At 33.9% G+C, this 25,969-nt stretch overlaps 4 protein-coding genes and 1 non-coding gene across 7 annotated transcripts; 1 reads left to right on the plus strand and 4 right to left on the minus strand.

Annotated features, from left to right (window-relative positions):
- Positions 1-31: 31 nt before the first annotated feature.
- Positions 32-4,272, minus strand: LOC125214324 (putative serine protease EDA2). The gene is made up of 12 exons (XM_048115304.2): positions 4,017-4,272; positions 3,122-3,247; positions 2,722-2,877; positions 2,428-2,607; positions 2,158-2,274; positions 1,748-1,801; positions 1,578-1,649; positions 1,244-1,452; positions 1,029-1,126; positions 776-850; positions 562-645; positions 32-386 (listed from the first exon to the last, which is right to left on the minus strand). Exons 1-12 carry the CDS (start codon positions 4,185-4,187, stop codon positions 271-273), a joined length of 1,458 nt encoding a protein of 485 aa, XP_047971261.1. The 5' UTR covers positions 4,188-4,272; the 3' UTR covers positions 32-270.
- Positions 4,273-12,599: 8,327 nt separating this feature from the next.
- On the plus strand, positions 12,600-18,127 carry LOC125215925 (kinesin-like protein KIN-7E). Of its 3 annotated transcripts, none has more exons than XM_048117507.2 (14): positions 12,600-12,801; positions 13,125-13,414; positions 14,045-14,134; positions 14,235-14,335; positions 14,446-14,559; positions 14,643-14,724; positions 14,820-14,887; positions 14,974-15,039; positions 15,133-15,257; positions 15,333-15,669; positions 15,762-15,863; positions 15,946-16,812; positions 16,956-17,260; positions 17,592-18,127. In XM_048117507.2, exons 2-14 carry the CDS (start codon positions 13,207-13,209, stop codon positions 17,914-17,916), a joined length of 2,790 nt encoding a protein of 929 aa, XP_047973464.1. In that variant the 5' UTR covers positions 12,600-12,801; positions 13,125-13,206; the 3' UTR covers positions 17,917-18,127. The 3 variants fall into 3 exon arrangements, with proteins under 3 accessions (XP_047973464.1, XP_088924703.1, XP_047973465.1); XM_089068577.1 differs by lacking the exon at positions 12,600-12,801 and adding an exon at positions 12,867-13,019; XM_048117508.2 differs by lacking the exon at positions 12,600-12,801 and having other exon boundaries at positions 13,281-13,414; positions 14,049-14,134.
- A 494-nt stretch (positions 18,128-18,621) lies between these two features.
- Positions 18,622-18,774, minus strand: LOC125217193 (U1 spliceosomal RNA). The gene has a single exon (XR_007175613.2). It is a non-coding gene; the product is annotated as a U1 spliceosomal RNA (small nuclear RNA).
- Positions 18,775-19,796: 1,022 nt separating this feature from the next.
- On the minus strand, positions 19,797-21,118 carry LOC125209745 (uncharacterized). The gene is made up of 2 exons (XM_048109329.2): positions 20,870-21,118; positions 19,797-20,485 (listed from the first exon to the last, which is right to left on the minus strand). Exons 1-2 carry the CDS (start codon positions 20,999-21,001, stop codon positions 19,943-19,945), a joined length of 675 nt encoding a protein of 224 aa, XP_047965286.1. The 5' UTR covers positions 21,002-21,118; the 3' UTR covers positions 19,797-19,942.
- A 157-nt stretch (positions 21,119-21,275) lies between these two features.
- On the minus strand, positions 21,276-23,999 carry LOC125216380 (WAT1-related protein At5g64700-like). The gene is made up of 7 exons (XM_048118072.2): positions 23,761-23,999; positions 23,628-23,690; positions 23,414-23,530; positions 22,347-22,596; positions 22,006-22,164; positions 21,758-21,909; positions 21,276-21,617 (listed from the first exon to the last, which is right to left on the minus strand). The coding sequence occupies exons 1-7, from the start codon at positions 23,931-23,933 to the stop codon at positions 21,452-21,454; spliced, it is 1,080 nt and encodes a 359-aa protein (XP_047974029.1). The 5' UTR covers positions 23,934-23,999; the 3' UTR covers positions 21,276-21,451.
- Between the last annotated feature and the right edge of the window lie 1,970 nt (positions 24,000-25,969).

A 25,969-nucleotide genomic window follows, 5' to 3' on the forward strand; every position in this document is an offset into this window, starting at 1 on the left:
TCGATAATACACGAAGAATTAATACGAGGTATGAGAAATAATAAAACATGCAATGAGTGCTCTTTATTTAATTCTACATGTTTCAATGTCTCTTGCAAGAAAGGGACAACTGCAGAAACAGTGAAGTTAAATATACATACAGAATTAACATTGTGATGATAATTCATACAAGAGAACTTACTCACACATCTGCTGAAATTTCAAGAAAAATCTGACTTCCAGTAGAGCATAATGCGTTAAGTTCTCGTTTTCTGCACTCGGTTTTATACTTTACATGGCACTTACCCCTGAAAACTGGCATTCGGATAGCCACTGATCGATGTAGGTGATGATATTCTGCCTTACTTTGTTGACCGCGTCCGGGGAGGAGCAGTTCTTTGCATCACCTGAAACACGAGATGGGACAGGAAGAACTTCCAAATGTAAAAAGACGCGATTTTTGATTCAGCATCAGCTTGGATATAGTGTAGAGCGTGTGCAGACTTAAAGATGGTGAACAAACAAGTGAAATGGAAGTTGATGATCACGAGCAAATACTAGAACTTAAAGCTTACAACATACCCTTGGGAACCAAACGAGACTGGGGGCAGCCACGCATGTCCGAGCCATGGCCACAGTTATGACACTTGATGATGTATGCAGGCACTGAAAAATGAAGAGGAACGGGTTATGATAAAGTAGACAACAATCGTGAAACGACATCGTCCTATTAGAGCATTCCTCAAATGAAGGAAAATTTATACAGGCAACAGATACAAGTGGTGTTTGGACTTACTGTCGCGTGAAGATGTCTGTTTAGATGCATGTCGCCAAGGGTCCTGTGAACCATTGGTGAAGATAATTTTTGAACCTGAGCATGTATATTTAATAAGGAAGAAAATGAATCAGAACACAATGAACACGCTATTATATACTGGAGAGGAAGAGCTTGTTCTTTTGAGACACCAAGAAATACATATTTTTGGATAATAGAAACGGGATAAAAACTTTAAAATTATTTAGAAAGAAAAATAGTTAAATAATGTTACCAGCAATATCTTTGCCTCCATAATACAAATTTGTTGCATTAACATCCGGGCCAGGCATATCATCCCCAAAGACCTTTTTACAGAGATCCAAATGGTATCTGACACTCAATTTATTTTATTATATCTTGTTAGTTGGATGCACAAGGAGAGCAGTAACGAAACATCAGGAGGAAGGAAGCCTCTTGGCAGTTGGCACGTAATACATGTATACTTGCCTAGTGTCAAGTTTTGATGAACGGATACTATCATTCGCAGGTGCAACTTGAAAATATGCAACTTCTGTGCACACTTGGAACCACCACAATCGAGTAGAGCTGCTGCTACTGCTGATTTTGTCTTTCTTCAACTGCTGTTGGTCATAAGTCTCAACATCGACACCAATATAGTCTATGTAATACTCCTTTACATATTTGGCATATGCTTCCTGAATAAGAATATATCTCAAACAGTGCTTTCATGAAATAGTTCCAAGAGAACCAAACACAACCATGCAAATTTTTGAGCTTGCTAGGAAATACAATCAATTGTAGGTTTAAGAAAACGGCTTACTACTAAATCTTCTCCAGCTTTCTTTGCTTCAGTAAGAGGGTTGCACAGTTCATCTGGATCTCCATATTGAATCTGCAAACAGAAAAGCAAGCTAAAACTGTCTAGATAACAATAATACGTTTCTATTCAACAAGAAATCGCTATCATTTGGTAGCTGTAAGAAAATGTACCGCTGTGGCAGCTGCGTCTGCCAGAAAATACAAGAAGTCGCCGTCTTTTGATAGCTGTAAGAGAAATCAATTCATCAATGAATTCCATACTAAAATCTAAGATTCCACACAAAATGAAACTGAATGGAAACTAGAAAGCAGGAATTGTAAAAGAAGAACTCAAGTTCAGAAGAAAATCATTAAAACTTGACATCAGTCACAAAATGTCATAATCTACAAGAGAGGAATAGTTTCAATGTATTCATAAAACTTACAAAACTTTCCTGGAAGAGTATATGTGAAAGTAAAAACTACTTATCAAATATAGGGAACTTAATATTTTGGTTAATATTTCAAAGTAGTTTCTAAATAGTCTATGTGTCATAACGAATAAGACCAATAAGGAAAAAAGGATAAACATGTTTTTCTACCTCAGGCGCGTTAAATAATTTCTTTAGCTCTTTCTGATTCGATTCAAGCCTCTGCTCAACAAGACTGGTAATCTCCTGCAAGACAGCTTTACATTCTGGACCAGCAGATTCACCAACCTGCATAAGAAATCATATCAAAAAAACAGAACCGAAACCATTTTAAAGTAAAGTCGGGAGATAACAAATCATTCAAAAGTGAAATGTGGATCAACTGGAAAAATGACTATATAATTCTTAAGAAGTTAATGAATCAATAGAGTTTTTCTTCACCTGCTCATCAAATTTTGTAAAGTTGTAGACAGCGAGAACAACACCTGAGCTAGCAAGACTTCCGCAAGTAAGATGTGGGAACTTCAAGCGGAACCACGCACTCATTGCTCCAGCATATGAAATACCAAAGACAAACCATGGATTGTCCGTTGATTTGTTGAGCTTTGCATTTAACGATTCCTGAGAAATGAAAACAGAAGGACCAGATACTAAGTTATTTAAAGAGAGAGATCAGTGGAAAAGGTGAGTAGCTTCTTGTAAGAGGAACAAGACTATTCAATTTCAGCTAATTACCTGATAATACTGTCTGAAAACAGCCAAATCAAACAGTGCTTGTTTTGACGAAAGATACCTCAGATTCTCCGTGCTGAATGAATCAAAAGGAGAACTCTTTCCATAGTAACGATGCTCAAGGGAAACCACAGCCGCTCCAAACTTCTTTGCTAAAACCTGTTAAATTTTCAAGGTTCAGAAATTGTTTTCACAAGTGCGGAAATGATGATAAGTATCATAGCAGAATCTAAAGCAAACCTAGTAATTTGTGTCACTCTCCAGATTGCACATTTCTACTTTGTATTATACGTCTAACTAAATGTGCCGTTAATAGAGCCCATTTTACCTAGTTCCAGTAATATATGATGAGGCACAACTGATGAAATATATTCCCAGATGTTTTCATGGACTGCAGACTTACCCCTAAATAATCATTACTAATCCCACTGCACACTGATTCTCCACAGATCTTAAGAAATATTGGACCATCAGGAGATCGGAACTCATCAAGATATTCATAATAACGTTGAGGAAATTGTCTGCGGTCCTGCAAAGAGATAAGCCAATATTCTTAGTACTACATGTAACAAATTTTGACATATTTCTCCAGAAACACAGACTTGCTTTTTTGTCCATTCCATAAAAAAAATGTACAGATAGAGATATCCCAGAAAACATAACACATTTAAACTAGCAAGTTTCCAGATATACCCACCCAACTTGAGTCAATAGCTGCTTATATGCATAAAGATCCAAAAAATCTTGTGCATAAGATAGAACCCCTAATATGTTTAAATTGAACAAAAAACAAAAACAGTTCACATCCCTCTTTCCCTGTTATGGCAGTAATGACACTCTACCAACTTATATAGCTGCATAATCACTTTCGCATGGACCAGGTAAACACCATTCCCTTTCATGATGCTAAGCTATATAAATATCACATCTCAATGGTTATTTTCAATGCTAACAACTTCATTTATGCAACCTATACCCCACTATTCCTCCCTCTGTCATCCAACACACACGCATACACACACACAGAATGAACACTTTTTGCCCTAATTGCGCATGAATGCATATGCGAGACCTATAGTTTAACTGTAACAATAGTCTTCAATTACGTGAAATTGAAGCTAAAATGGGCTCAATCTTCTCAAAGCGCATCACTTTTCAACTACGAAAAACCTAATTGAGCACAATTTGAGCTTCAATACTGAACTAGAACCAAAATTGAGGTGAATTGCCATCTCAAGCACCAAGAGCAGCAGCAATCAAACAATTCGGATAGAGAGATAGAGAGAAAAGGAAGTTACGTAGGGGGAGAAGTGATCAATAGTTTGATTCATCCAGTGCTCTTCCTTGGTCAAATAGCTGCTGCTGCTGCTGCTGCTGGTCTCCCGCACCCGAAAATGCGGCTGCGCCGAGGCAACCGCCAAAATCAACGATGAAATCGCAAGTGAAATAGCCGCCGCCGGGAACCTCATCGTGTTTTTTAGCTTCTCCGGTGGAAAGAAATCTCGGAGTTAGTCACACCGATAACGATAAGACTCCACTGTTTGTAATTTTATTTACTAAACTTTTTATCTTATTTACGTTGATTGCTTTATAATTCAACAATTAATTTGAAAATGAAATTACAATGTTTGACGTAGCGTAGACAGCAGTACTTTGTAATTGACATATGTCACGTGATAGTTGAAACTGCTATTCTTGCAAAAATATTTTTATTATTTCATGGTGTCCTTTGTTCTCGATTTTAACGGCGTCCTTTTCGTTGCTTCCTCTTCTACTGTCATCTTCAGTGTTTTAAAAACTAGACCGGACCGGACGGTTCGACCGGTCAGTTTCGTTTGTATGTTAGGCTGCCTTGGACCGAAAATCGAGAACCGGTTTTGGACCGTCAGAACCAGCTGGTCAGACCGGTTGAACCGAAAACCGAGAACCGATTTTTATGTTTAAAATGCTTGAGGGGATTGAATCCTACTAGACCTCTAGGTAAGATACCAACATCTCTCTCACTCCACCACATGGTCTTGAATGAAATATTGTAAAGATTAAATATTGTTATACATTAAATCTATAATTTTTAGTCCACACAAATTAATAATTTGTGTTTAGTTTATGCTTTTAAATAATTATTAGTTGTAATATGTTTAATTTTAATTATCAGCCACTAAATTTTATTTTTATTGATAATATATATATATATATATATATGAAAAATTAATTTTACCTAAGATTTAATATTATATAGTACTATTAATATAGTTTATTACTCCATATTTACTAAATATTACTTCAAACTTACTAATAATTCAAGTTTAATTTTATGTATTAACTAATAATACTATTATAGTATATATTTATCCAAATGAACTAAAAATTCCATGTTTAGTTTTATATATTGTCTACAATATTATTTCACCACATAAATGTTTTTGATATAATATGAATTTTATCTATTTATATATGTAAAATATGTACAATTTTTGGCTACACTAATTAAAAATTTATATATTTAATAATTATTTAAATTTTACCATTCACTTATTTTCAATACTCTTAATATTTAATTCACTTAAAATGTTTAATATATGTTTTTGTTATATATTACTATTAATTACTCACTAAATTTAATATCTTTTGTAAGAGCATATTTAATTTTATATTTATAAGGAAAAACGGTTCGACCAGTCATTGAATCGGTCGGACCGGTTGAACCGTGAACCAGTAGCCTCGTCGGTTCACTGGCCGGTCCGGTTTTTAAAACATTGGCCGTCTTCATAAATTCTACTCCCTCTGTTCCATATTAATTATCATTTTGTCATTTTGGTATGTTCTATAGTAATAGAGTCATTTCCCTTTTCAGTAGTAAAAATCAACACATTTTTCCACACCTACTGTACTATCTCTTACTTTATTCTCTCTTCATCTTTCTACCTTTTTCATTTTCCACTTTACTCTCCCTTTACTTAACTCACCTAATACATTTTTCATTACTATGGAACGAAGATATTATCAACATCTAAATTATTCTTTTCATGCTTAATACTTTGTCTAAATACATGGATTAGAAAATTGGGATACTATCATAATAAGTAAAATCTGCAAAATGTAAATTAACACAATGTAAATTTATAAATTAATACTGCAAAATTGGGATACTATCATAATAAATAAAATCGATCGATAAATCAAGGTAAAAAACAAATAAAAATTAGAGGAAATAGAAAACATCGAAAAATACCTGAAAATGAGTTTTATAAGGAAGAAAGACTCTCATTTTATTTTTTTCATATTAATTCATGCAAATAATGATAAATATGTACTATATTATTGAAAATATTAGAAAGAGTAAATAATAACAAAATTTTAATTACGTATGAAGTACTAGAATTTATAAGAAAATTACATAAGAAGTTGCATACAAAAATGTGCATAAACTTTGTCAAACTATCATTTTAGATCCGTAAACTTTAAAAATATTATTTGAGGTCCGTCAATTATGAGTTAATATCAATCGAAGTACTTTTTATTATTATTATTATTATTCAAGATTTTTCAAACGAAAATACCCGCAATATCTTGAAGGGTGTATATTTTTACTAAACTTATCACATACTCATATTTTGTTATAAATATCTTTACTATATATTTTTAACGAATTTTCTAAATATAATTTTGTGGGACTACCAATGGTATTTTTAAAGTTCAGAGACCGTTTGCGTGCAAAACGCATAGTTGAAGGACCATTTGCGTAGTTCACTCTTTATTATAAAACCGGTATATAAAAGTAGGACCCACGTTCAATTAATTATTTCAATCACTTTCTTTGATAAAGTCAAACAATATCTTAAAACTAGTCAAAAATGAAACATTTATTCATAGACGAAGGGAGTGCTTTTAAACTTAATTCGATTTTAAATTAATATTAATATAAATGAAAAGAGAAAAATGATGAAAAAAGAAATAAAGTAAAGTGAAAATTGACTGAAACCAGAATCACGAACCGATGAAGTGTATAATTTCACACACCCCTTGAATTCTGCATATTAATAGATATATAGTCGATGAATAATTTTTCCACAAGTTAAAAATTGCTAAAAACAAAAATGTTAAAAAATAGTGCAAAAGTTCCTCCAACCTGATTATACATACCAGTGACTAATAATGGCAGTAAAATTGTCTAGAAACTGAAAAGATTAAATCACAATTGTCCAAAAAACTAAAATGTACTTTAATACTAGTAATTTATATAGTCTAATGTAGATTGAGGCTCTCTTCCACACTTTGATAGTAATTGTTACAATAATTTATACTCTCACTCTGTTTTTTAATAATAGAATTTTCAAAATGATATTGATTTTAATACAAAATTGGTAAAGAAAGAGAGATAGAAAAAAAACGTAGTTTAATACAAAATTGGTTAAGAAATAGCTAGAGATAAAAAGAAAAAGTTTGTTAATGGAAAATTAGTCTCACCTTATAGAGTGAAAAAAGTTTCCTAAAATGGAAAATTTCTGTTTCTAGAAAAAAATCAAAATGGAAAGAGTTTCTATTTAGGAAACAAATGGAGTATAGTCTATAATATATATATATATATAGTACTCTTTCCGACTCTTAATAGATGTCACACTTGGGTAATGCACAAGATTTTATGAGATGCAACATCTTTTATTTAACAAACTAAAAAGGAAACTGTAACATCAATTATAAGTCATGGAGAGTACGAGTGTGTATGGTACTAAAGTTTTAAAAATAATGGTAATTTAATTTTTTGTTTGGTACAATATTGTGTATATAAATTGCAGTTGAGCCAAATTAACCTCACTAAAACACATTTCTTACCAAGATTAATAATCAACTCGTAATTAAAAATGTGTAGACTAATGATAAAAGAAATTTATAAATTCTAAAACATAAAAGTTAACTAGAATACAATAAATGAACATTCAAATAATTTATGCACTAACAATCACTCTATACCCTTGAGTCTTGTCCCAAGCATTACAATGAGAGAATGTCACTTGACTTAACCGTAGCTATGACGACCCTTCACGCACTAGGTTTCAGGCGAAACAAATATATTTTCGTCAAGTATTCTGATTATAGGTAGGAGAAAAAGGCAGTCTTCTTCTTATTCTGGCGTGTGAATGAATGAAGATGAGTATGCCAATTACACATCAAATATTTGCACAATACCCAATTTAAATTGGGATAATTTATGTCTTTCGATAATACTCACTTAGTAGTCATTCTGCGCTATTAAAAATGAAACTTTTCCTTTTCAGATATCTTTTTTGGATTGTCTCATTAAAAATAAAAAGTTTTATAAAAAAAAAATATCACTATTTTTTTCTTTCTCTTCATTAACTCAAAAAACAATAGTATTACATAAATTCTCATTTCGAAAAGTAAATGTATCATATTTATTGATATTTATTGAGAGGGAGTGATTTTTTTTTTAAAACCTAACCTATCATTCTCTTGATTTCGGCTCTTACGAACGTGAGCCCAAACCGGAAACAAACAATGGATGCATGGCCTATAGTAATATGCTTGAAAAGCCCATTAACATTCATTTCAATGTTATGGGCTAAAAAGAAACCAATCATTTGATTTTGTTGTTTATTTTATTATATTATTGTTATTATTATTATTATTACTATTATTATTATTATTATTGTTACTACTACTACTACTACTATTATTATTATTATTATTATTATTATTATTATTATTATTATTATTATTATTATTATTATTATTATTATTATTATTATTGGCATGGGAGAAGTAATAATGTGAAATGGTACAACATTAACACATGCACATGGATTGTAAAGCCATTTTTTGGTCAAAAATAGAAATTTTGTCCCCACCCTACAAAACTTTTTTTCTTTTAGCAGCTTTTCTTTGTTTACAACAACATAACATGTTACATTATAAATGTTGGATATTATTACTACTATTAGTATATTATTTTATATTTTTAAAATTGAGATATGATTAATGGATGAGTGTTTTCATAATTGAGGGAATGAGTGGTTAGTATTCATTGATTATGGAAAAAGAATAATTGGTTTTGAACAAAACTTGATAATAGTGATTGATAATAGTGACGTGCTTATGAAGAGGTCCATTCATTTGTCGTAAATAACGTCTCAAATTGAATCTGGTTTGTGTTTTAGTAAGAAGTGAACTGCCTCATTAATTCCTAACGTTTGAGGCTGTGACACTATAAATTCCTAATAAAAAAAATAGCATCAGATAACTCTAACGTTTTGTATAAAAATAAAAAATTAATAAATAGTCTCTCTACCTATAAAAAGTATAATATGAAAAAAGTGTATAAGGTTTAAAAGAATATGTGTGCCATAAAGATTAAAGAGTGTTGATAGATATTGAATAAGTATTGATTTGTGCCCTTTTTTCCTATAAAAATAAAAGAGTGAACTAAAATTACACTTTGCACATTTGAGATCTCTAAATTTGGAAAAATATTGCTACAAGTCCCTAAACTAAAAAAAATATCATTTATTGCCCTCAAACTCTAAAAAGGCATAAAAACTTTCTTTACTCTTTTTTCTCTCATTTTTCACGCGTCTTCTCTTTTCTCTTTCCTCTTTTTTTATGTGAGTTTATTTAAATGACATTTAATTTTTCACTTGTTTTGAGTTGAAAAATATAATTTAATACCATCTTTGAACCTTAAAATTCTATGTTATTTTCTTTAAATTTCAATGTCATTTTACTTTATCGAATAATATTATATAAAATTATATGCATTTATTAAATTACACTTGCACAATATCAAAGTATTGAATTATATAAAATTATATACAGTTATAATTCACTTTACATATTAAAATTGATTAAGTAGGAATATTCATTTTTAATCAAAATGATATTTTATGATAAGAGGAGAAAAGGAGGAAAGAGAAAGCTAAAATACACTTATTTATGCCAGGCTTTGGATAAAAATGGAAATTAAGTACATCAAATGATATTTTTTCTATTTCAGAGATCTCTAGTGATATTTTTCTAGTTCAGGAACCTAAAATGTGAAAAATGTATTTTTCAAGGACCAAATTTGAAATACACTTAATAAAACATAGGTGTTTGAATTGTAAATGTTCAAAAATAAAAATACAACACTATTGGTGGATGTCTGTATGAACAAAAATGCCAATTAGATCACTGTGGACAAAAGAATTACTTAGGACGTTCACAATGCAGCCTCGCCGGCCGGTCCGGAAAATCGCCCATGGCGCTTGCAATTGCCGTACAATTTATGATTTTTTATTTTTATTTTTTCGAAGTTTTTAAAATTATTTTAACTATATATATTATTTCTCTATAAACCACGTTTCCTTCTTATTTTTTAAACATCACAGTCTCTCTTTCACACTTCCAATTTTTTTAATTCTATTTTAACATTTGTCAGAAATGGATCCAAGTTCTCAAGCCGCGTTCATGGCCTATGTATACGTATTGGGTTGGAACCCAAACGATATGGGTACATGGAAGTTGGAATAGAGATTTTCTTCCACAATTTCCATCAACACAGGTTTCGGCGACTTAGGAATTGCTTATGCAAGTTTCGTCGATGCAAATGATGGTCCGGATGATTCATAACCCGGGTACTCACATATTCAGAATCAACATAGATGAGTACAAGCCACCCCCGCTGCCGCCACACCTTTCCTCTCACAAAATTAAGTCGAGCTCGACACAAACATGAATTTTGTGGGGGAAGCGTTGTTGTGGCAGACGTACTTCCCGAAATAAATGAGGATGAATGCGTCCTCCAGAACAAGATGATCGCGGCGTTTGGAAAAAAAATCGGGGTTTTAGTAGTTTTTAAATTATGATTTTTACTAGTTTTTTTAATTGTAGCTCTTCTATTTTTAATTTTCCGATTTAAATTAATTTTACTTTCAAGTACTCCCTCCGTCCGCGAATACAAGTCCCGCTTTTTTAATTTTAGTCCGTCTGCATTCACGTTTATTATAAATGGTAATACGATCTCACCTTCTATTAACTCATTCCATCCAAATTTCATTTAAATTACTAATATTTTCTTTTTGGATAATGATTGTGATATTGAGCAGGGTAGGTGTGAAATGGAGGCTGAATGTATTATTACTACATGTTTTGGAAGCTGGAACTCTTGCGCTTATTTTTTTTAGGCGATACAATGCTCTTATAATTGGTCATAGTAATTCCATTAGTTTGATTACTTTTTTGGTCTAATTGAACAGTTGACATTTTTTTATGAATGCCTTTACTTTGTAGAACCTTAATCAATATCAAAGATTACAAATCTGGATTCTATAGCAAAATAGCAAGGGTCCTCCTTTGTAGTTTGAAAAAGATTACTTACCAACTTTTCTATTAACAATGTTAGTATTAAATTATTAATGATGTTCTCAAAATTGAAAAAAAGAAGAAGAAACTATATGATAATAGAAAAGAAAACAAACGATCTAAAAAGATACATTCAAGAAATTCAAGTAAACATGGTTTATAGAATTCATTTCTTTATTTAAGTTCTATCATCAATATTGATTCAATATGATAATCGTTATTGAATTTAAGTCTAAGGCCCTATTATTAGCTATGTACAGATTTATGTGAAAGACAATTATCCCTACTGTTTCAAAACGATTTATTTTTTGGAATTTCAGCATTCTATATTAATGATGTTGAGTATGAATAAACTACTACGCTAATAAGAAACGTATGAAATATATTTTGCTTAGTCATTCTTCGGGATGATTATTGTATAGTATTAAAAGAAAATGTTATGTTATAAGTCAATTAATAAATTAAACTGTAAGCATTTCATATTTTTAATTTATCAGCACGCATAAACATATTTACATCACTACTTAATGCATATGACATGAAAATTTAAAAATAATACTACTATTATAACTATTGTGATAGCCACCGTGCACCTTCCAATTAATTATTAATCAAATAATCAAAATTAAAAATATGCTATATTAAAACTAAAGCAGGACCACATTTCATTCTTGAAATTAAAATTGATTGCGAGAAGTCCTATACCAACAATATATTAAATATAACTTTCAAATTAGTAGCACTATTAAATATGACTATCATTTTCCCGGGGCAATTTTTTCCAACGGTCCATCATTTTCATTAACATTATTCAAAAGTAAAAAAAATAAAATGTACTCCCTCCGTTCCATAGTAGTGGAGGTCTTTCATTTCGTCACGGAGATTAAGAAAAATTATGTTAGGTGAGTTAAGTAAAGGTAGAATAAAGTGAGAAATGAAAAAAGTAGAGAGATGTAGAGAGAAAAAAGTTCGAGAGAGTAAAGTAGATATGGAAAAATATGTTAACTTTTACTAAAAAGGGATATGACTCTATTACTATTGAACGTACTAAAATGGCAAAATGACTCTAAAGACAAAATGACTCTATTACTATGGAACGGATGGAGTATATATAAAGGTGAAAAAAAGTCATAACAGAAATTAATACTTAAACATTGTATCATAAATCATGTCTGGACACACGTGTCTCTGGACACACGTGTCAACTAACGACAGTCTAATCCTACAAAATTTAGTCATAGATCCTAAAATTCATAATCTTTTTAATCTTTCTTTCAAACAAACATTTCGAATCGATTCAATACTTTCACTCAAAATTCGAGACTAATATTATAATATATTGCTCACATCAAATAAATCCACACACGTAACGAAATACTATTAGTTTGAGGATTAGTTAGATGAGAATATTATTAACCGTTGCTTACCTTAACAAAAATTCATTAAAAAATAGACCAATTTTTTACAGTCTTTTTCATGGTTTTTTGCCACCTTCTAACCTGAAAAGGAAAGAGAATCAAACTCCCTTCCCATTTCAAAGATCCAATCTTTATAGCCTCCCTCTCTCTCTCTCTCTCTCTCCCTTCTCCAGAGGGAAGAGGGAGCTGAGGATTCTGCAAGAAGAGAGAAAAGGCCACATTTTCTTGCAAAAACAAACATTCCTTGACAAAGGCCCGTTCGAAAAAGAAAGGGGAAAATCATACTCCTATATTTTCCTCGGATTTTCAGGTAAAAATTGAATCTTGATCCTTAAACATGACATACATTCAACCTAAACCAGAGATTATTTCAAGTTTTCAGCCCCTGACTTGGGAAACATTCATGAGAATCAAAACATTTGAGTTTTGACAGTCTGTAGATATGGACCACACAACACAACCCCTTTGCCAAAGTAAATTGCATAAAAATCCCCAATTCAATGCATGAGACAAAAGGGGTTTCCCACAGTATGTATGATTGATGAGAAGTAGTTAGTATTAGTATATTTCCATTGACTCCTTGCAGCATTTTCAGCTGACTCCCAAAAAAATTCTCTTTTATTTTCCTTGTAGTTTCTTGAAAGCTTATGCTCTGTCCCCCATTTTTCTGGGGGATGAGATGATTGTGTGATTTCCACGAGTTTTGGTGTGGAAAATGGGGTCTGTTGGAGGTGGAGAGGAGGTGGTGAGAGGCAATGGGGAGAGGATTAATGTGTCGGTGCGTTTGAGGCCTTTGAATGGGAGAGAGATCTCGAGACATGATGCTGCAGATTGGGATTGCATCAATGACAACACTGTTGTTTACAAGAATGCTAATGTCTCTGCCTCGGATAGGTCCATGTATCCAACTGCTTACAAATTTGGTGAGTTGCAGTTTCCCCCAAGTGTTTTAAATTCTGTTTATTGATAGTTTTGAGATGTTTTTTTATTGGCATTTTTTCCACAATTTTGTGTTTGGGTTCGACCATGTTTTGTGAATAGATGATCTTTTCATGGTTGCTCATAAATTTCCAAGAATTTAGTGTGTCTGAGTCATGTTTGTTAAAAGAAGATCTTTTTTTTATGATTTTTTTTTTCATTTTCCAAGAGTTTTGTGTGTTTGGGTTCAACCATGTTTTACAAAAAGATGATCTTTGATGGTTTTATTGTAATTTTCCAATAATTTTGTGTGTTTTGAGTTTGATCATGTTTTACAAAAAGATGATCTTTTGATGGCTTTTTGTAATTTCAAGAATTTTGTGTGTTTGAGTTTGGTCATGTTTTGTGAAAAGATGATCAAGATTTGTGTATTGATGTTTTTGAGTTCAATGAGGTTGCTATATCTGCATGTTTGTGATTTTTTTGTATGATAAATGGGAATGTTGCCTTATTTATGGATTTCAATTCTAAATCTGTTGTATGATGTTTTAGTATATCTCATTTTTTATGCTGAAAATAGTTGCTTGAAATAGCTGGTGAAAATGCTGTGTTTCTTTGCCCCTTTTTCTGCATAGATAGGGTGTTTAAGCCTGATTGCTCGACAAGGGAAGTCTACGAAAGAGCAGCCAAGAACGTTGCAATCTCAGTTGTTAGTGGATTGAATTGTGAGTCTAATCCCCATTTCGATTTCTTGCCTGGTCTTCTTCATTTATTGTCTCTTTCAGTGCAAATCTGAACTAAACCACGATAAAAACTTTCGTGCAGCAAGTGTTTTTGCATACGGGCAAACAAGCAGTGGGAAGACGTTTACAATGACTGGAGTGACCGAGTATGCAATAGCCGACATATATGATTACATACAGAAGGTAATGCCAAAATGTCAAAATCCAATTTTCTGTTTTCTGTCATTTGCAAATGCAGTGTAACTTCTTGGTGTAAATCGACCTTATTTCTTCAACTAACTGTGATGTTTCAGCATTCGGAAAGAGATTTCGTGTTGAAGTTCTCTGCTTTGGAAATCTACAACGAATCCGTCCGGGACCTCCTCAGTGTAGACAGCACTCCTCTAAGGCTCTTGGATGATCCAGAGGTGAATAATCCCTTTTCCGGGCTTACATTTGTTCGAGAATATATTCAAGATTTCCTGACAGGCAGCATTTTTGCTTTTGCTAGAGAGGGACGGTGGTCGAGAAGCTCACGGAGGAAACTATAAGGGACTGGGATCATGTGATTCAGCTACTGTCTGTATGCGAAGGTAAGAAATATAGTAGATTTTGGAATGTCAAAACAAATTCTAAGCCAGCCGATGTGTGGAATCTAGATTCTCAATCTTCTGTCATTTTTAATCAGCCGAAAGGCAAATTGGAGAGACATCCCTTAATGAAGTCAGCTCCAGATCTCACCAGATAATTCGACTGGTAAGGCTCATTTTTAACTTATCTAGCGCCTTTTAAAGTCGTCTGTTTTAGATGATTTTTCGTTTAGACAAATTACATTATTGCAGACAGTTGAAAGCTCGCCCCGTGAGTTTACAGGCAGTCACAACGTTGGCGCTTTTGCAGCTGCTGTGGTACGGAAACATAAGTGCATGTATTGTGAATAGCTTCCTAATGCTGTGCCTTTTTGTCTCATTGAAATCGATTTATTTCTTCATCATGTATAGAATTTTGTCGATCTGGCTGGAAGCGAACGAGCATCGCAAGCTAATTCAGCAGGGACTAGATTAAAAGAAGGCTGCCACATAAACCGCAGTTTGCTGACGTTAGGAACAGTCATTCGCAAGCTAAGGTATGCACGCTTTCGTACTTATCTTTTCCCCTTCCAAATTTCATTCATCATCGTTTGATTCATGACATTATACAGCAAGGGCCGAGGCGGACACATTCCTTACAGAGATTCTAAGCTGACGCGGATCCTGCAAACGTCACTGGGGGGGAATGCTAGAACCGCCATCATTTGCACTATGAGCCCTGCGCGCAGCCACGTTGAGCAATCAAGAAACACTCTGCTGTTTGCGAGCTGTGCAAAGGAAGTGGCCACCAGCGCCCAAGTTAACGTGGTCATGTCCGACAAAGCTCTGGTCAAGTATTTGCAACGGGAGCTAGTGAGACTCGAGAGTGAGCTGAGAAACTATCAATCCAACATCTCCACACCAAATTATCCCTCAATGCTCAGAGAGAAAGATCATCAAATTGCTAAGGTACTAAACATTTGTGTGTTTCTTGAAAACAATTTTGATGTCATTAACCATTGAAACGTGAGCTCTTATCTCGGTGTTTCACTTTCTTCTAGCTCGAGGAGAAATTAAACGAGGTTATTCTGCAAAGAGACGTCGCTCAATCACAAGTGAAAGATTTGTTAGAAATCATTGGAAATGAAGAGTCCTTGACACAGGTAACAATTCTTGTATCAAACTTTGCTTTTTTCCGTTCCTCCCTTTCCGTGCGTTCACTTCTTTCTTGACTTCGTTCTCTAGGTAGAAGTGGGAGAGTACCCTCAACTTCGAGTACAAAGATCACCCGACAGTAAAATGGAAGAAGAGGAGAGACCTCACTCCTCGGATGGTGATGCAAGAACATGTTCACCGGGCCACAGCAGGACGAGTTCAGATGGTCAAATAGTGAAAGTTCCGTGTTTTGATGAGAGCTTCGTGCTTGGTAATGCATCACCGATGATCTTAGCTTCAAATTCCAGCGACAGTTACTCAGATCACGGTTGGGAGGAGACTGAGAAGCAAAGTAACGGAACGTTGGAGGAGGATATGTGCAGGGAGGTCCGTTGCATTGAGACTGAAGAGTCGAGCGCTACAAATGGCAATTCCGTATATTCGGAAGAGGACACTGAAATCCCTCCAGTTGAGGTATATGAAAATGGACATACGCAAGGCGTGGAATCATCGTCAACTCCTCTTGAAAACAATGGAATGATCAAAGAGAATGACTGTGCAATGGAGGAGCAGTCACAGGAACACGAAGAGAGAGGCTCGTTGTATCCTCCATCCAAGGAAGCGAGAGAATTTAGCTCGATTCATACACCGGATTTCTCATCTCATGCTACACGTGGTCTGGATCAAGACTCACCCTTAGCTACCTTCTTCAAATTGACTAAGAGCAGAAGCTGCAGAGCAAGGATTGCTGGCTTGAATTCGCCTTGGCTCGATTTTAGTGAGATCACTTCTTCGATTGGATCAGAACGAGGGTACGTGGATTTTGATAAGAAACAGTCTCCACTGATCTGTACCCCATTCATTCGAGAAATATCAAGGAAGGCTTCCCAGTGCTCACCCGACACCACTTTTGATATCGAGATGGATCCATCCCAAGACATGCATTCCAAGAATCAGGTGAATATTATGCTTTCTTTCTCTTACACTTGTTAAGGATCATACCATTTTTTAGAAAACTAAGGTTTCTCGTTTCCTTAGCTCGGTCCATTTACTCAACACAAAGACAAATTCTTATATAACATGTCATGTAATGAACGCAGTCCGATGAATCTCCAAAGAGGCGCGTTAAAGATGTTGGTTCGGATCCCATTGTGGATGAGCGCAGAGGTCTTTCAAATTGGCCTGTCGAGTTCAGGAGGCTCCAACAAGAGATAGTCGAGCTTTGGCACGCTTGCAACGTCTCGTTGATACACAGGAGCTACTTCTTCATCCTCTTCCGAGGTGGCGATGCTTCAGATGCTGTATATATGGAGGTGGAGATAAGGAGGATGAAGTTCCTCAAGGAGAAATTCTCTCGAGGCGAGAGCACCATCGTCAACGGACAATGTCTCACTCTGGCTCTAAGGTTACATCTCCAAACCTATGTTCTTAAAATGTTTCAATAATCACCTTGTCTATTTTGCTTCATATCGAAAAGTGAGGCCATTTTTGAAATGTTGATTTTATATTTCCGATGATTGTCCCAACAACCTGGAAAAAGACGCAGCATAATTTTCCAACATCGGCAAGAAAAAAATTATGCCACGTCTTTTTTCTAGTCATAGGGATGTTTTTGACACGTCTTTAGACGTTGTATGATTCATACAACGTCTAAACCCAAAATTAGGTCAAAGTTCGCGAACTTTTCCAAACAATTACCTTAAAAAATAAAACTGACATTTCTTATATGTAAACAGCCTAAAGGCGCTTCGCGAGGAGAGGCGAATGCTGAGCACGAGGATGTCAAGGAAGCTGTCCGAGCAAGAACGGGAGAGCCTCTTCCTGAAGTGGGGAATCGACCTCGACACCAAGCTCAGACGGCTGCAGCTATCCTACCGTGTATGGACCAAGACGGACGACATGGACCATGTTTCCGACAGCGCATTCCTTGTAGCGAAGCTGGTGAACTCGACGGAACACGGGCAGACTCACCACAAAGAGATGTTTGGCCTCAACTTCACACCACGGCACCCGACAAGATTCCACAACAGCTTTCGACGGAACCTGATCTCGTTCCTGTAGATCGATTTTCGAGTCGTTCTCTCTACATTATATGGATTTTTGGGAATGGACATTGAATTTTTACCAGGCTAGGCAAATGATGGTTGGTGTAAAGTTAGTAACTTACTACTATTTTGACTCATAGAAAGAGGGCTTGAAATAACTATGGAGTATGTATGTAGAGCCATTGATGAGATATAATTTTTGTATAAATTTATTTTTTGTTGGTAAATTGCGTTTTCATATTTGCTTATTCATTGACTTTATTTTTCTCTTTTTTCTGAATTATTTGTGTGCAGAAGCAAATATATTTCAAGAAACTAACAAGAAACATAAGCTCAAAATTTCCTTTATTGATATGGCTAATGATTGTTCATGGATTATGAAGCACATATATACTCCTCCGTCCACGAAAAATAGTCTCATTCGTGGACGGCACGAGTTTTAATTAGAAATCGATAAAGTAAGAGAGAAGAAAGAAAAAGTAGATAAAGTAGGGGAAAAAGTAAGAGCGAGAAGGGAGAAAAAATAATAAAGTACTATAAAAGATAGTTTTCATTTTTGAAATGAGACTATTTTTTATGGACACTTCAAAATGATAAAATGAGACTATTTTTTGTGGACGGAAGGAGTATATTAATTTTTGCTTGCAATTTAATTCATACACATTGTTACTTTGTATATAAAAAAGGAAAGAAAATAATGAGAAATAATGAGCCTTTAAGGGAGGGGCACACGAACACAGGCCCCCTCTAACACAAATTATGACGTAGGCTCGACCACTTAGCCCGACCTTAGGCGAGCGCCCCTCCGGAGTGCAATGGATGTCGCCAACCTAGGCCATGGGTGGTCTCCCATTGACTCCGTCCAGATAAGTGGGCCGATGCCTCTCTATGAACACTACTTTCCCAGAAAATTTGCATTACAAAAAAAAGAACACTCTTTTTTCGCACTTCTTTCCTAAAAAATTCGCATTACAAAAAAAAGTTTTTTTTGTAAAAAAGCTCTTTTTCGAGCACATTTATTCCGAGCACTTTGTGAGCAGCAAGTATGCTCGCCGTCAGCCTCGTCGCAAAGTATTGCGAGTTCTCGACAAGCACGTGGCTAGAAATTAGTACTTTGAGCACCTCTCTTTGCTAGAAAATCAGATTTTGAGCACCTCTACTGTGCTAAAAAATCTCGCCAGTTTGGTTGGATCACCTGCGACAATTCCTAATTCATCTCCTAATACATACACACATACATGAGTGATTGATCCCACCATCACTTATTATGTATATGTGTATGTATTAGGAAATGAATTAGGGTTTGCCGTAGGTGATCCTCTCCGGAAATCCAGATACTTACGACTACGAGCATCTGTTGTGCTTGAAAATAATTCTATTTTAGCCGTGCTTGCAAATTTGATATTTTTTTCAGAAAAATCAGTAATTTTTAATTTTTTACTATTACTTTTTTCAAATTAATATTAGGATTTATTTCTTAAAATTATATGAAATTGAATCAAAAGAATAACAAAATTCAAAACTTTCATAAAATACAAAATATTGTTTTACACTTGGTCTATTGTTGTACCGTTAGTATAAGTTTTAAAATAAAATTAAAACATAAATATATTAATAAAAAAAGTTATTTATTTATTTAAGTTAAACTATTGACAAAGTGTTACAGGATTAATATGTAATTCAAATAAGTACGTAGGTATAATTGAAAAGGTATAAAATGTAGGTGGATATGGAATAATAGTTTTAAGTTTGAGTTTAATATAAATGATTTATGTTTGTAAATTGTAGATTAACATTTGTTATTTAAGATGAGATTCTCATTTGGAATTATTATGAAATTAGCTTATAATCTCACAAAGTCACACTCAGAAAAATAAATTCAAACCGAGGATGGAATTGGCGCAACAGAAATTTTATTCTAGAAGAAGCAATTTTCAGCTAGGAATCTTCAAAAACATGGTAATAAAACACTGGAAAAAAAAATTAGAGGTGAGAGGATATGATTTGAATGGCAGAGAGGAAAATGGAACGATGGTCGAGCTCTAGAACCACAGCCTAAACCTCGGCCTCGGAGGAGCAGGTTGCTCCTCCTCCACCTTCTTCACCTCCTCTACTGCCTCCTCCTGAGTTGTCGTTTCATTACTTTCCTCAGCCGTTTCAGCTACTTGTGGTGTCTCAGTTTCTTTCTCAGAGACTTCGATTTCGATTTGTTTTTCGGCCTCTACTGGGCTGACTACGCCTTCATCCTCTTCAACACAAGCTTCGGCTTCTGGCTCGATCTTCTCTGGAGTTTCGGGCGAGGCTTCTGCTTCTGCTTCTGCTTCTGCTTCTGCTTCTTTCTCGTCGGAAGCGGATGGTTCGGGTGTCTTGACGAGTTCTTGGACGACTTCTTCTTCTTCTTCTTCTTCTGTTTTATTCTCTTTAGAAGGTGATTGCTCCGTTACATTTTCGTCACTCGTGGTTTCGGTTATTAGGCTCTCGGTAGCAATTTCCTTCTCGGCCTCGAGTGTGTCTTCTTGTTTCATTTGCTCGAGTTCTAGTTCGACATTGGGCTCATACTCGACCTCGCATGTCTCCTCTTCGACCTACGTAAACAAATGAAAATAATACTAATACTGGTAAAATGATAGGGTCGTGTTAGATTGCTAACTATCTTAAATTGCTAACTGCTAACTATATCAAACAGTTGAATAATTAGATTTGAATATTCATTTCCAAGTTACTCCGTTATACAATAGTCTCCATCCCAAGGTCAAATAGTAAGAAAATTTATCTTCTTAAAACATCAAACTCAAAATTTAATAGTAACTTTTGCCATTCAAGTCTATACGTTATATCATTGCTAATTATTTATGTCAACAGACTGTGTTATAATTGTCAACACGAATACATTAAGGAATATACATTTATATACCACATATATATTCATGCATGCATGATCAAATAAAATAGTACAATGCGAGTTTTACCTTTTCGGCCGGGGCAACAGCCTCTTCCACGTTGGTCAAAGCCACTTGATTCTCCGGCATTGGAAGAGGAGCGACGTCGTCGACCTCCTCCTCCACATTCTTTAGCATTGACTTGGATGAACACCCTCCCATTTTCTCACACTGGGGTCTCACTCTCTCTCTGTAAAATTAGTTTTTCGGAGAGAGAGAGAGAGAGGGAGATAGAGAGATAAATGGAGAGAGTGGGCTCGGTTGTGAAATCGCAGATCGGAGACAGGAAATGAAAGAAAATGGATATCGGGTATTTATAGGAGAAATGGTTTAGTTTTGTTCCTACATTTCTACTATTTTTTATGGTTTGGAGAAATTCATGTTTGACCGTTAGGTCAACCACTCATCTTTGAAATTTCATCCACATATAAACTAGTAGTGCTAATAATTAGTATTATTATAACCAATTGGTTGTACACCATCAAATAAATACATATATGCAACAATACATGAAATGTAATACTACTAAAATGCATTGTGAGATCTCGAAATAATCAATTCACACATGAAAGTACTAGATTTAATATAACATGGACAATCCTTGAACCCTAACTAGTTAGTACTTGTCGTGGTTGTTGTCGTTTCTCCCTTTGAAACTCCACATGCTTTCTCAACATCTCCAATTTGCTTGCATTCCCCCTTCTCCCTCTCTTCTTCCTTAGCCTTTCCCCATAGCACAAAATAAAGCCCTCCAACTAGGAGAATTGCTCCAATAACACTACATTCCATACAATTACTCATTTCAATCTCATATTTCATTTTACAAGCACAAATTAAAAGGGTTAAAATTGAAACAAAGTTCCTGTTTGTGTATATATACTAGATTGAATAGTAGAAAAATTGATTAGAAAATAGTACCTTCCCAAAGTGATGATCTCTCCCAAAACAAATGCAGATATAATGATTGTGAAAACCATGATCCATGGAGTGGTCATGGATAGGTAAACCGGGCCTTTCTTCTCGACAACCCATGTTTGAAGGTAGAATGTGAAGCCGGTCACTACTATTCCCTGCCAAACAAACCGGCACAACATTTAATCAGTCGATGGGCACGTACATTCATAATTCAATTTTTTACTATTGTTTCGGAAAAAAAAAGAACTTACGCAGTATGCTACGGACAGAAGTCTGATGTTCCATCCAAGTTGCCAATCACTAGGGTCTCTTGTAACAGTAATGGCAACTATAAATGATTGTATTGTGCTAAAAAAACATTGTAGGGTTGTCAACAACAACTTTGATGGGTAACTTTTTAATACTCTCCCCTGTTACAATAAAAATAGGATTAGTATGAGTGACATGATAACAATGGTTAACAGGAAATATTGTCCTACCATATATTCCAAATAATGTTTGTCACATTATTAGTCAATAGTGAATCAACTATATGATTTAATTTCTTTTATTAAAACATATATACATTACGTGCACTGAGAGATGATCGGACCTGTAACACGAGCCAGAAGGCCCAACATAAGTTGGCTAGTAGCATGAGAAATACACCCTTAATCCAAGTGTTTGCAGGGGGCAAATGTGGTTGGATTTGTTGAAGATGGTTGTGAATCAAGTGGTGGTGAAGCAATAACTTCAAGAAAGGGCCTCTATAGAAGGCAATGGTCACTACTCCTCCTATGCAAAGTGTGACTCCACAAACCTTCATCAATCCGGGGCCAGTTCTTATCTTCAGCTTCTCCATCCTGCAATTTATCGATACCAACATTATTTTCACTTCATCAATGCACGTCATGTATATGCACATCATTCTTAAACTAGTAGTTATATTTTGAATTTCTTAGAAAGATGCATGAAAATTATGTTGTTTGCTTTCATGCCTTTTTTTATTTAATTTTTTGTGGGGTTAGTGAATATATATATTGAATGTCAAGAAATTCAGTTAGGCCCATTTTTATGTGTATAAAAAGATATTGGCTTTATTCCAACTTTTGTGACTATAGAATAGAAAAATACTCATGAGATCACAGTGAGGATGACGATTGGAAGAGAGCTCGAATCACTAAATAATAGTGCAATATTATTTACATATGTTTATTAATTTTATTAACCAAAATGTATAGAATATTTAGCTACGTAAGGAGAACATATTAGAAGAATAATTTTATCATCGAATCACCCTTATTTAGTTCTTTCCTATTAGGGTTCTTTCCTATGTAAAAGCCTATAAATAGAAGGTATCATGCACCTTTTTATTGATTCCTCCACTTCATAAAGTTAATTCCTTAGTTAATTGAGTTTAATCAAGTTTCAGGTTAATCAAAGTATTTTAAAATAACTAAATTAAAAAAAAACTTATACTCCATTTCGCAAATAATAAAACAATTTGATAGGCTTCTAGGTTGAATTAATAGAAAGCACCCTTAACCAAAAAATTAACCAAATGTGTTCTCAATTTATTTATTTAGTGTTAGCACATTTAATCATTCAAAAGTTTAGCTTTAATTAGCACCCAAAACTATATATACAACATAATAAATTTTGGAAATGAGATTGAATTACCCTAAAACAACAGCAAGGAAGAAAGTGATAACAGGTAGTGTATTCGAAGTTGCAGCCCCCAAAGATGCTGACGTGTACTTCAATCCCACACCCACTATGTCCAAACTCATTGTAATCCTGCAGTATACATTTAGAGAGAGAAAGTTAAGAAACCCTATATTAGAGAGAGTGAGAGAGAAAAGAAAAACTACACACTAATTAATTAATTAATTACCCAATTAGACTGAGCATGAAAATCTTGATGGAGAGTGAGAGTGGCAATGGTGGAGAAGTTTTCCTGCAATCAAATAAATTTTTAGAGAGAGAAATTAAGTTAAGAATTAAGAAACCCTATTATATTTACGTACCGTTCGAGGGAGATGGCAATGGGGAGAAGGAAGAGAGTAGCAGCAGCTTGTCTGTAGAAAACGAACACAAAAGTGTTCATTCCAACATCAAATGCAAGCTTTGTTACCAAGAAATATCCTGCATATACTAGTTGTATTGCAAGGACTGCCAAAAGGGGCTTCTTTTCCTCCATTCTCTCTCTAAAATATAGAATTAAATTCAAGCTATTTGATTCACAATTTTGGTTGGAATAAGTGTGTGTATAGGGCTCTTAATTCTGTGTGTATATATAGGGATTCTGAGTAAAGAAGCCATGTGATGAATTAAACGGAAGCCACAGAGAAAAAGGTGATGGGTTGGACACTTCATTTTTAATTATTTTATGCCTTCATGAAATTATAAAGGAAAGAAAACAAAACTCATTTAATTTATTATTTTGTTTGACAGTAGAGACTATAGCGATTTCTTGTCATCATATATATAATTAACCAGGGTTAATTAACTAGATAATTTGTAACGACGATAATTTTAATTATTATGGAGCGACTTTAGTTGTTAGAGCATTATTGTTCAAGTTACAATAATTTCAAATCATCTTTTTCTCTAATTAATTTACATACTACAAAATTCGAAATTTTGTTTAAAATGCACGAGTTACGTTTTATGTTAACTAAATATTAATTATAGCTAGCATATAAATATTTAAATATAGGGTTAACACATGTGCGCATATTAAGTTAGGTCATTGCACAATATCAAAACACTACCAAAGAATCTAGCAAATGGGATCCCAAATGACTGGATGATCAAATTAATGTCCCACTTTTTGTATCTCATTATATATATACGTGCCATTATCTTTTTTAACATACTATATTTTTAACTTTTATTCAATTTAAATTTGTATCTTTAGTAAAATTGTGCCCCGACTTAGGGTATGTAATTATTTTTTAAGAATTCATTACCACTGTTTATTAGCTAAAAAATCATAAATAGAGTTGTTAAATTTGAAAGTAATGGATTAAAATTAAACTCACATTTTCACTAAATAATTCATAAATTCCGAATAAAAAGGCCTTTCTTGTTATTTCTCTAATTTTCTTACTTCTTGTCGAATTTTCACCTTTCCTGTTAATAAAAAAAAGTGTGCCCTCTCTTGTCATTTCCTTGATTTTTACGGTACTTTTTATGGGATTTCTTCTTCCTGATATTTTTTGGTGGGTTAAAAAATCCCCATGCTTTGTTAAAGTGGGATAAGATTAGAAAGGTTGATTCTCCAAATGAGGAAATTGTTGGATTTAAATAATAATAGTATAATAAGAAGTGACAATTCAACAAAGAAATTCCATGTCACAACAAAGTAATCACACTTGCAAGTGTTGGCACAAATTTAAAGGGTTGGAGGATAAAGAAATGTTCTGCATGTTCCTCCCTCGTTACTCAAATATACTTTTGACCAACTATTCAAATATCTCTTAAAAAATAAATAAAACTTGCTGCCGCATGTGAGAAGTGAGAACTACTAGTACAAATTAATATATGTTCATTTCAGGCTAATTTGTTGTATTAGTGAATCAACAACCATTCTAATTGAATGCTTAGTTTGACCAGTACACATCAAGTTTCTTCTTTTAGCATTGTGAAAAAAGTTAAAGCCAATAGCTTAATTGGTCGTCAATTTTGAACTTTTAAAAGATTTATTAATATTATCATGAATTGATTATAAAGTGCTATATTTGATTACCTTTTCTTAAAAAAATGGTTCCTCTAAAAAATGCCTTATTAACTTCAAAATAATGGCTTCTAATTAGATGTTAGGAATCAATCAATTTGATACTAATTCTAGTACTTACGTATCGATCTTATCTAACTACCTAAGCACATTATCCTTTAATTTTCGTGTAAATAAAAATATAATTACAATATATTGGATTGTATGCCATCCTTACACGAATTGGTGCACGTGAATTAATTATGCCTAGCCCATATCTATAGGTATATTAAGGAACCTAATGTTAGAATAATTTTTTATCGATTTTGACATATTTAGCATAATAACGTCTTTCTTCACCGACCAAATTCCCCCTCCCCTAGTCTTTAGATATTAGGCAACACACATAAATAATATACTTAATTCATGCATAATTCTTCAATAATTTCCTCCCACATATTCAAAAAGATAAGAGTGTGGGGGTCGGAGAGGATCTACATTTATAACATGCCTATAAA

This window comes from Salvia hispanica, chromosome 3, assembly GCF_029641045.1.
Source record: "Salvia hispanica isolate PSC_SH4W2 chromosome 3, Shi_PSC_v1, whole genome shotgun sequence".
Taxonomy (NCBI): domain Eukaryota; kingdom Viridiplantae; phylum Streptophyta; class Magnoliopsida; order Lamiales; family Lamiaceae; genus Salvia; species Salvia hispanica.

Bases quoted from the DNA above. Each gene is read 5' to 3' on its own strand.
- LOC125215925 (XM_048117507.2), top strand. From the start codon at position 13,207: ATGGGGTCTGTTGGAGGTGGAGAGGAGGTGGTGAGAGGCAATGGGGAG. The intron at 14,135-14,234 runs GTGAGTCTAATC...ACTTTCGTGCAG, and splicing joins AGTTGTTAGTGGATTGAATT to CAAGTGTTTTTGCATACGGG. The intron at 14,560-14,642 runs GTGAATAATCCC...TGCTTTTGCTAG, and splicing joins GGCTCTTGGATGATCCAGAG to AGAGGGACGGTGGTCGAGAA.
- LOC125216380 (XM_048118072.2), bottom strand. From the start codon at position 23,933: ATGGAGGAAAAGAAGCCCCTTTTGGCAGTCCTTGCAATACAACTAGTA. The intron at 23,691-23,760 runs GTACGTAAATAT...ATTTGATTGCAG, and splicing joins ATTGCCATCTCCCTCGAACG to GAAAACTTCTCCACCATTGC. The intron at 22,597-23,413 runs GTAATTCAATCT...GATAAATTGCAG, and splicing joins TTCCTTGCTGTTGTTTTAGG to GATGGAGAAGCTGAAGATAA.
- LOC125209745 (XM_048109329.2), bottom strand. From the start codon at position 21,001: ATGGGAGGGTGTTCATCCAAGTCAATGCTAAAGAATGTGGAGGAGGAG. The intron at 20,486-20,869 runs GTAAAACTCGCA...TTGTTTACGTAG, and splicing joins CTGTTGCCCCGGCCGAAAAG to GTCGAAGAGGAGACATGCGA.
- LOC125214324 (XM_048115304.2), bottom strand. From the start codon at position 4,187: ATGAGGTTCCCGGCGGCGGCTATTTCACTTGCGATTTCATCGTTGATT. The intron at 2,608-2,721 runs GTAATTAGCTGA...TTCATTTCTCAG, and splicing joins TTTTCAGACAGTATTATCAG to GAATCGTTAAATGCAAAGCT. The intron at 387-561 runs GTATGTTGTAAG...CTCGTGTTTCAG, and splicing joins GTCTCGTTTGGTTCCCAAGG to GTGATGCAAAGAACTGCTCC.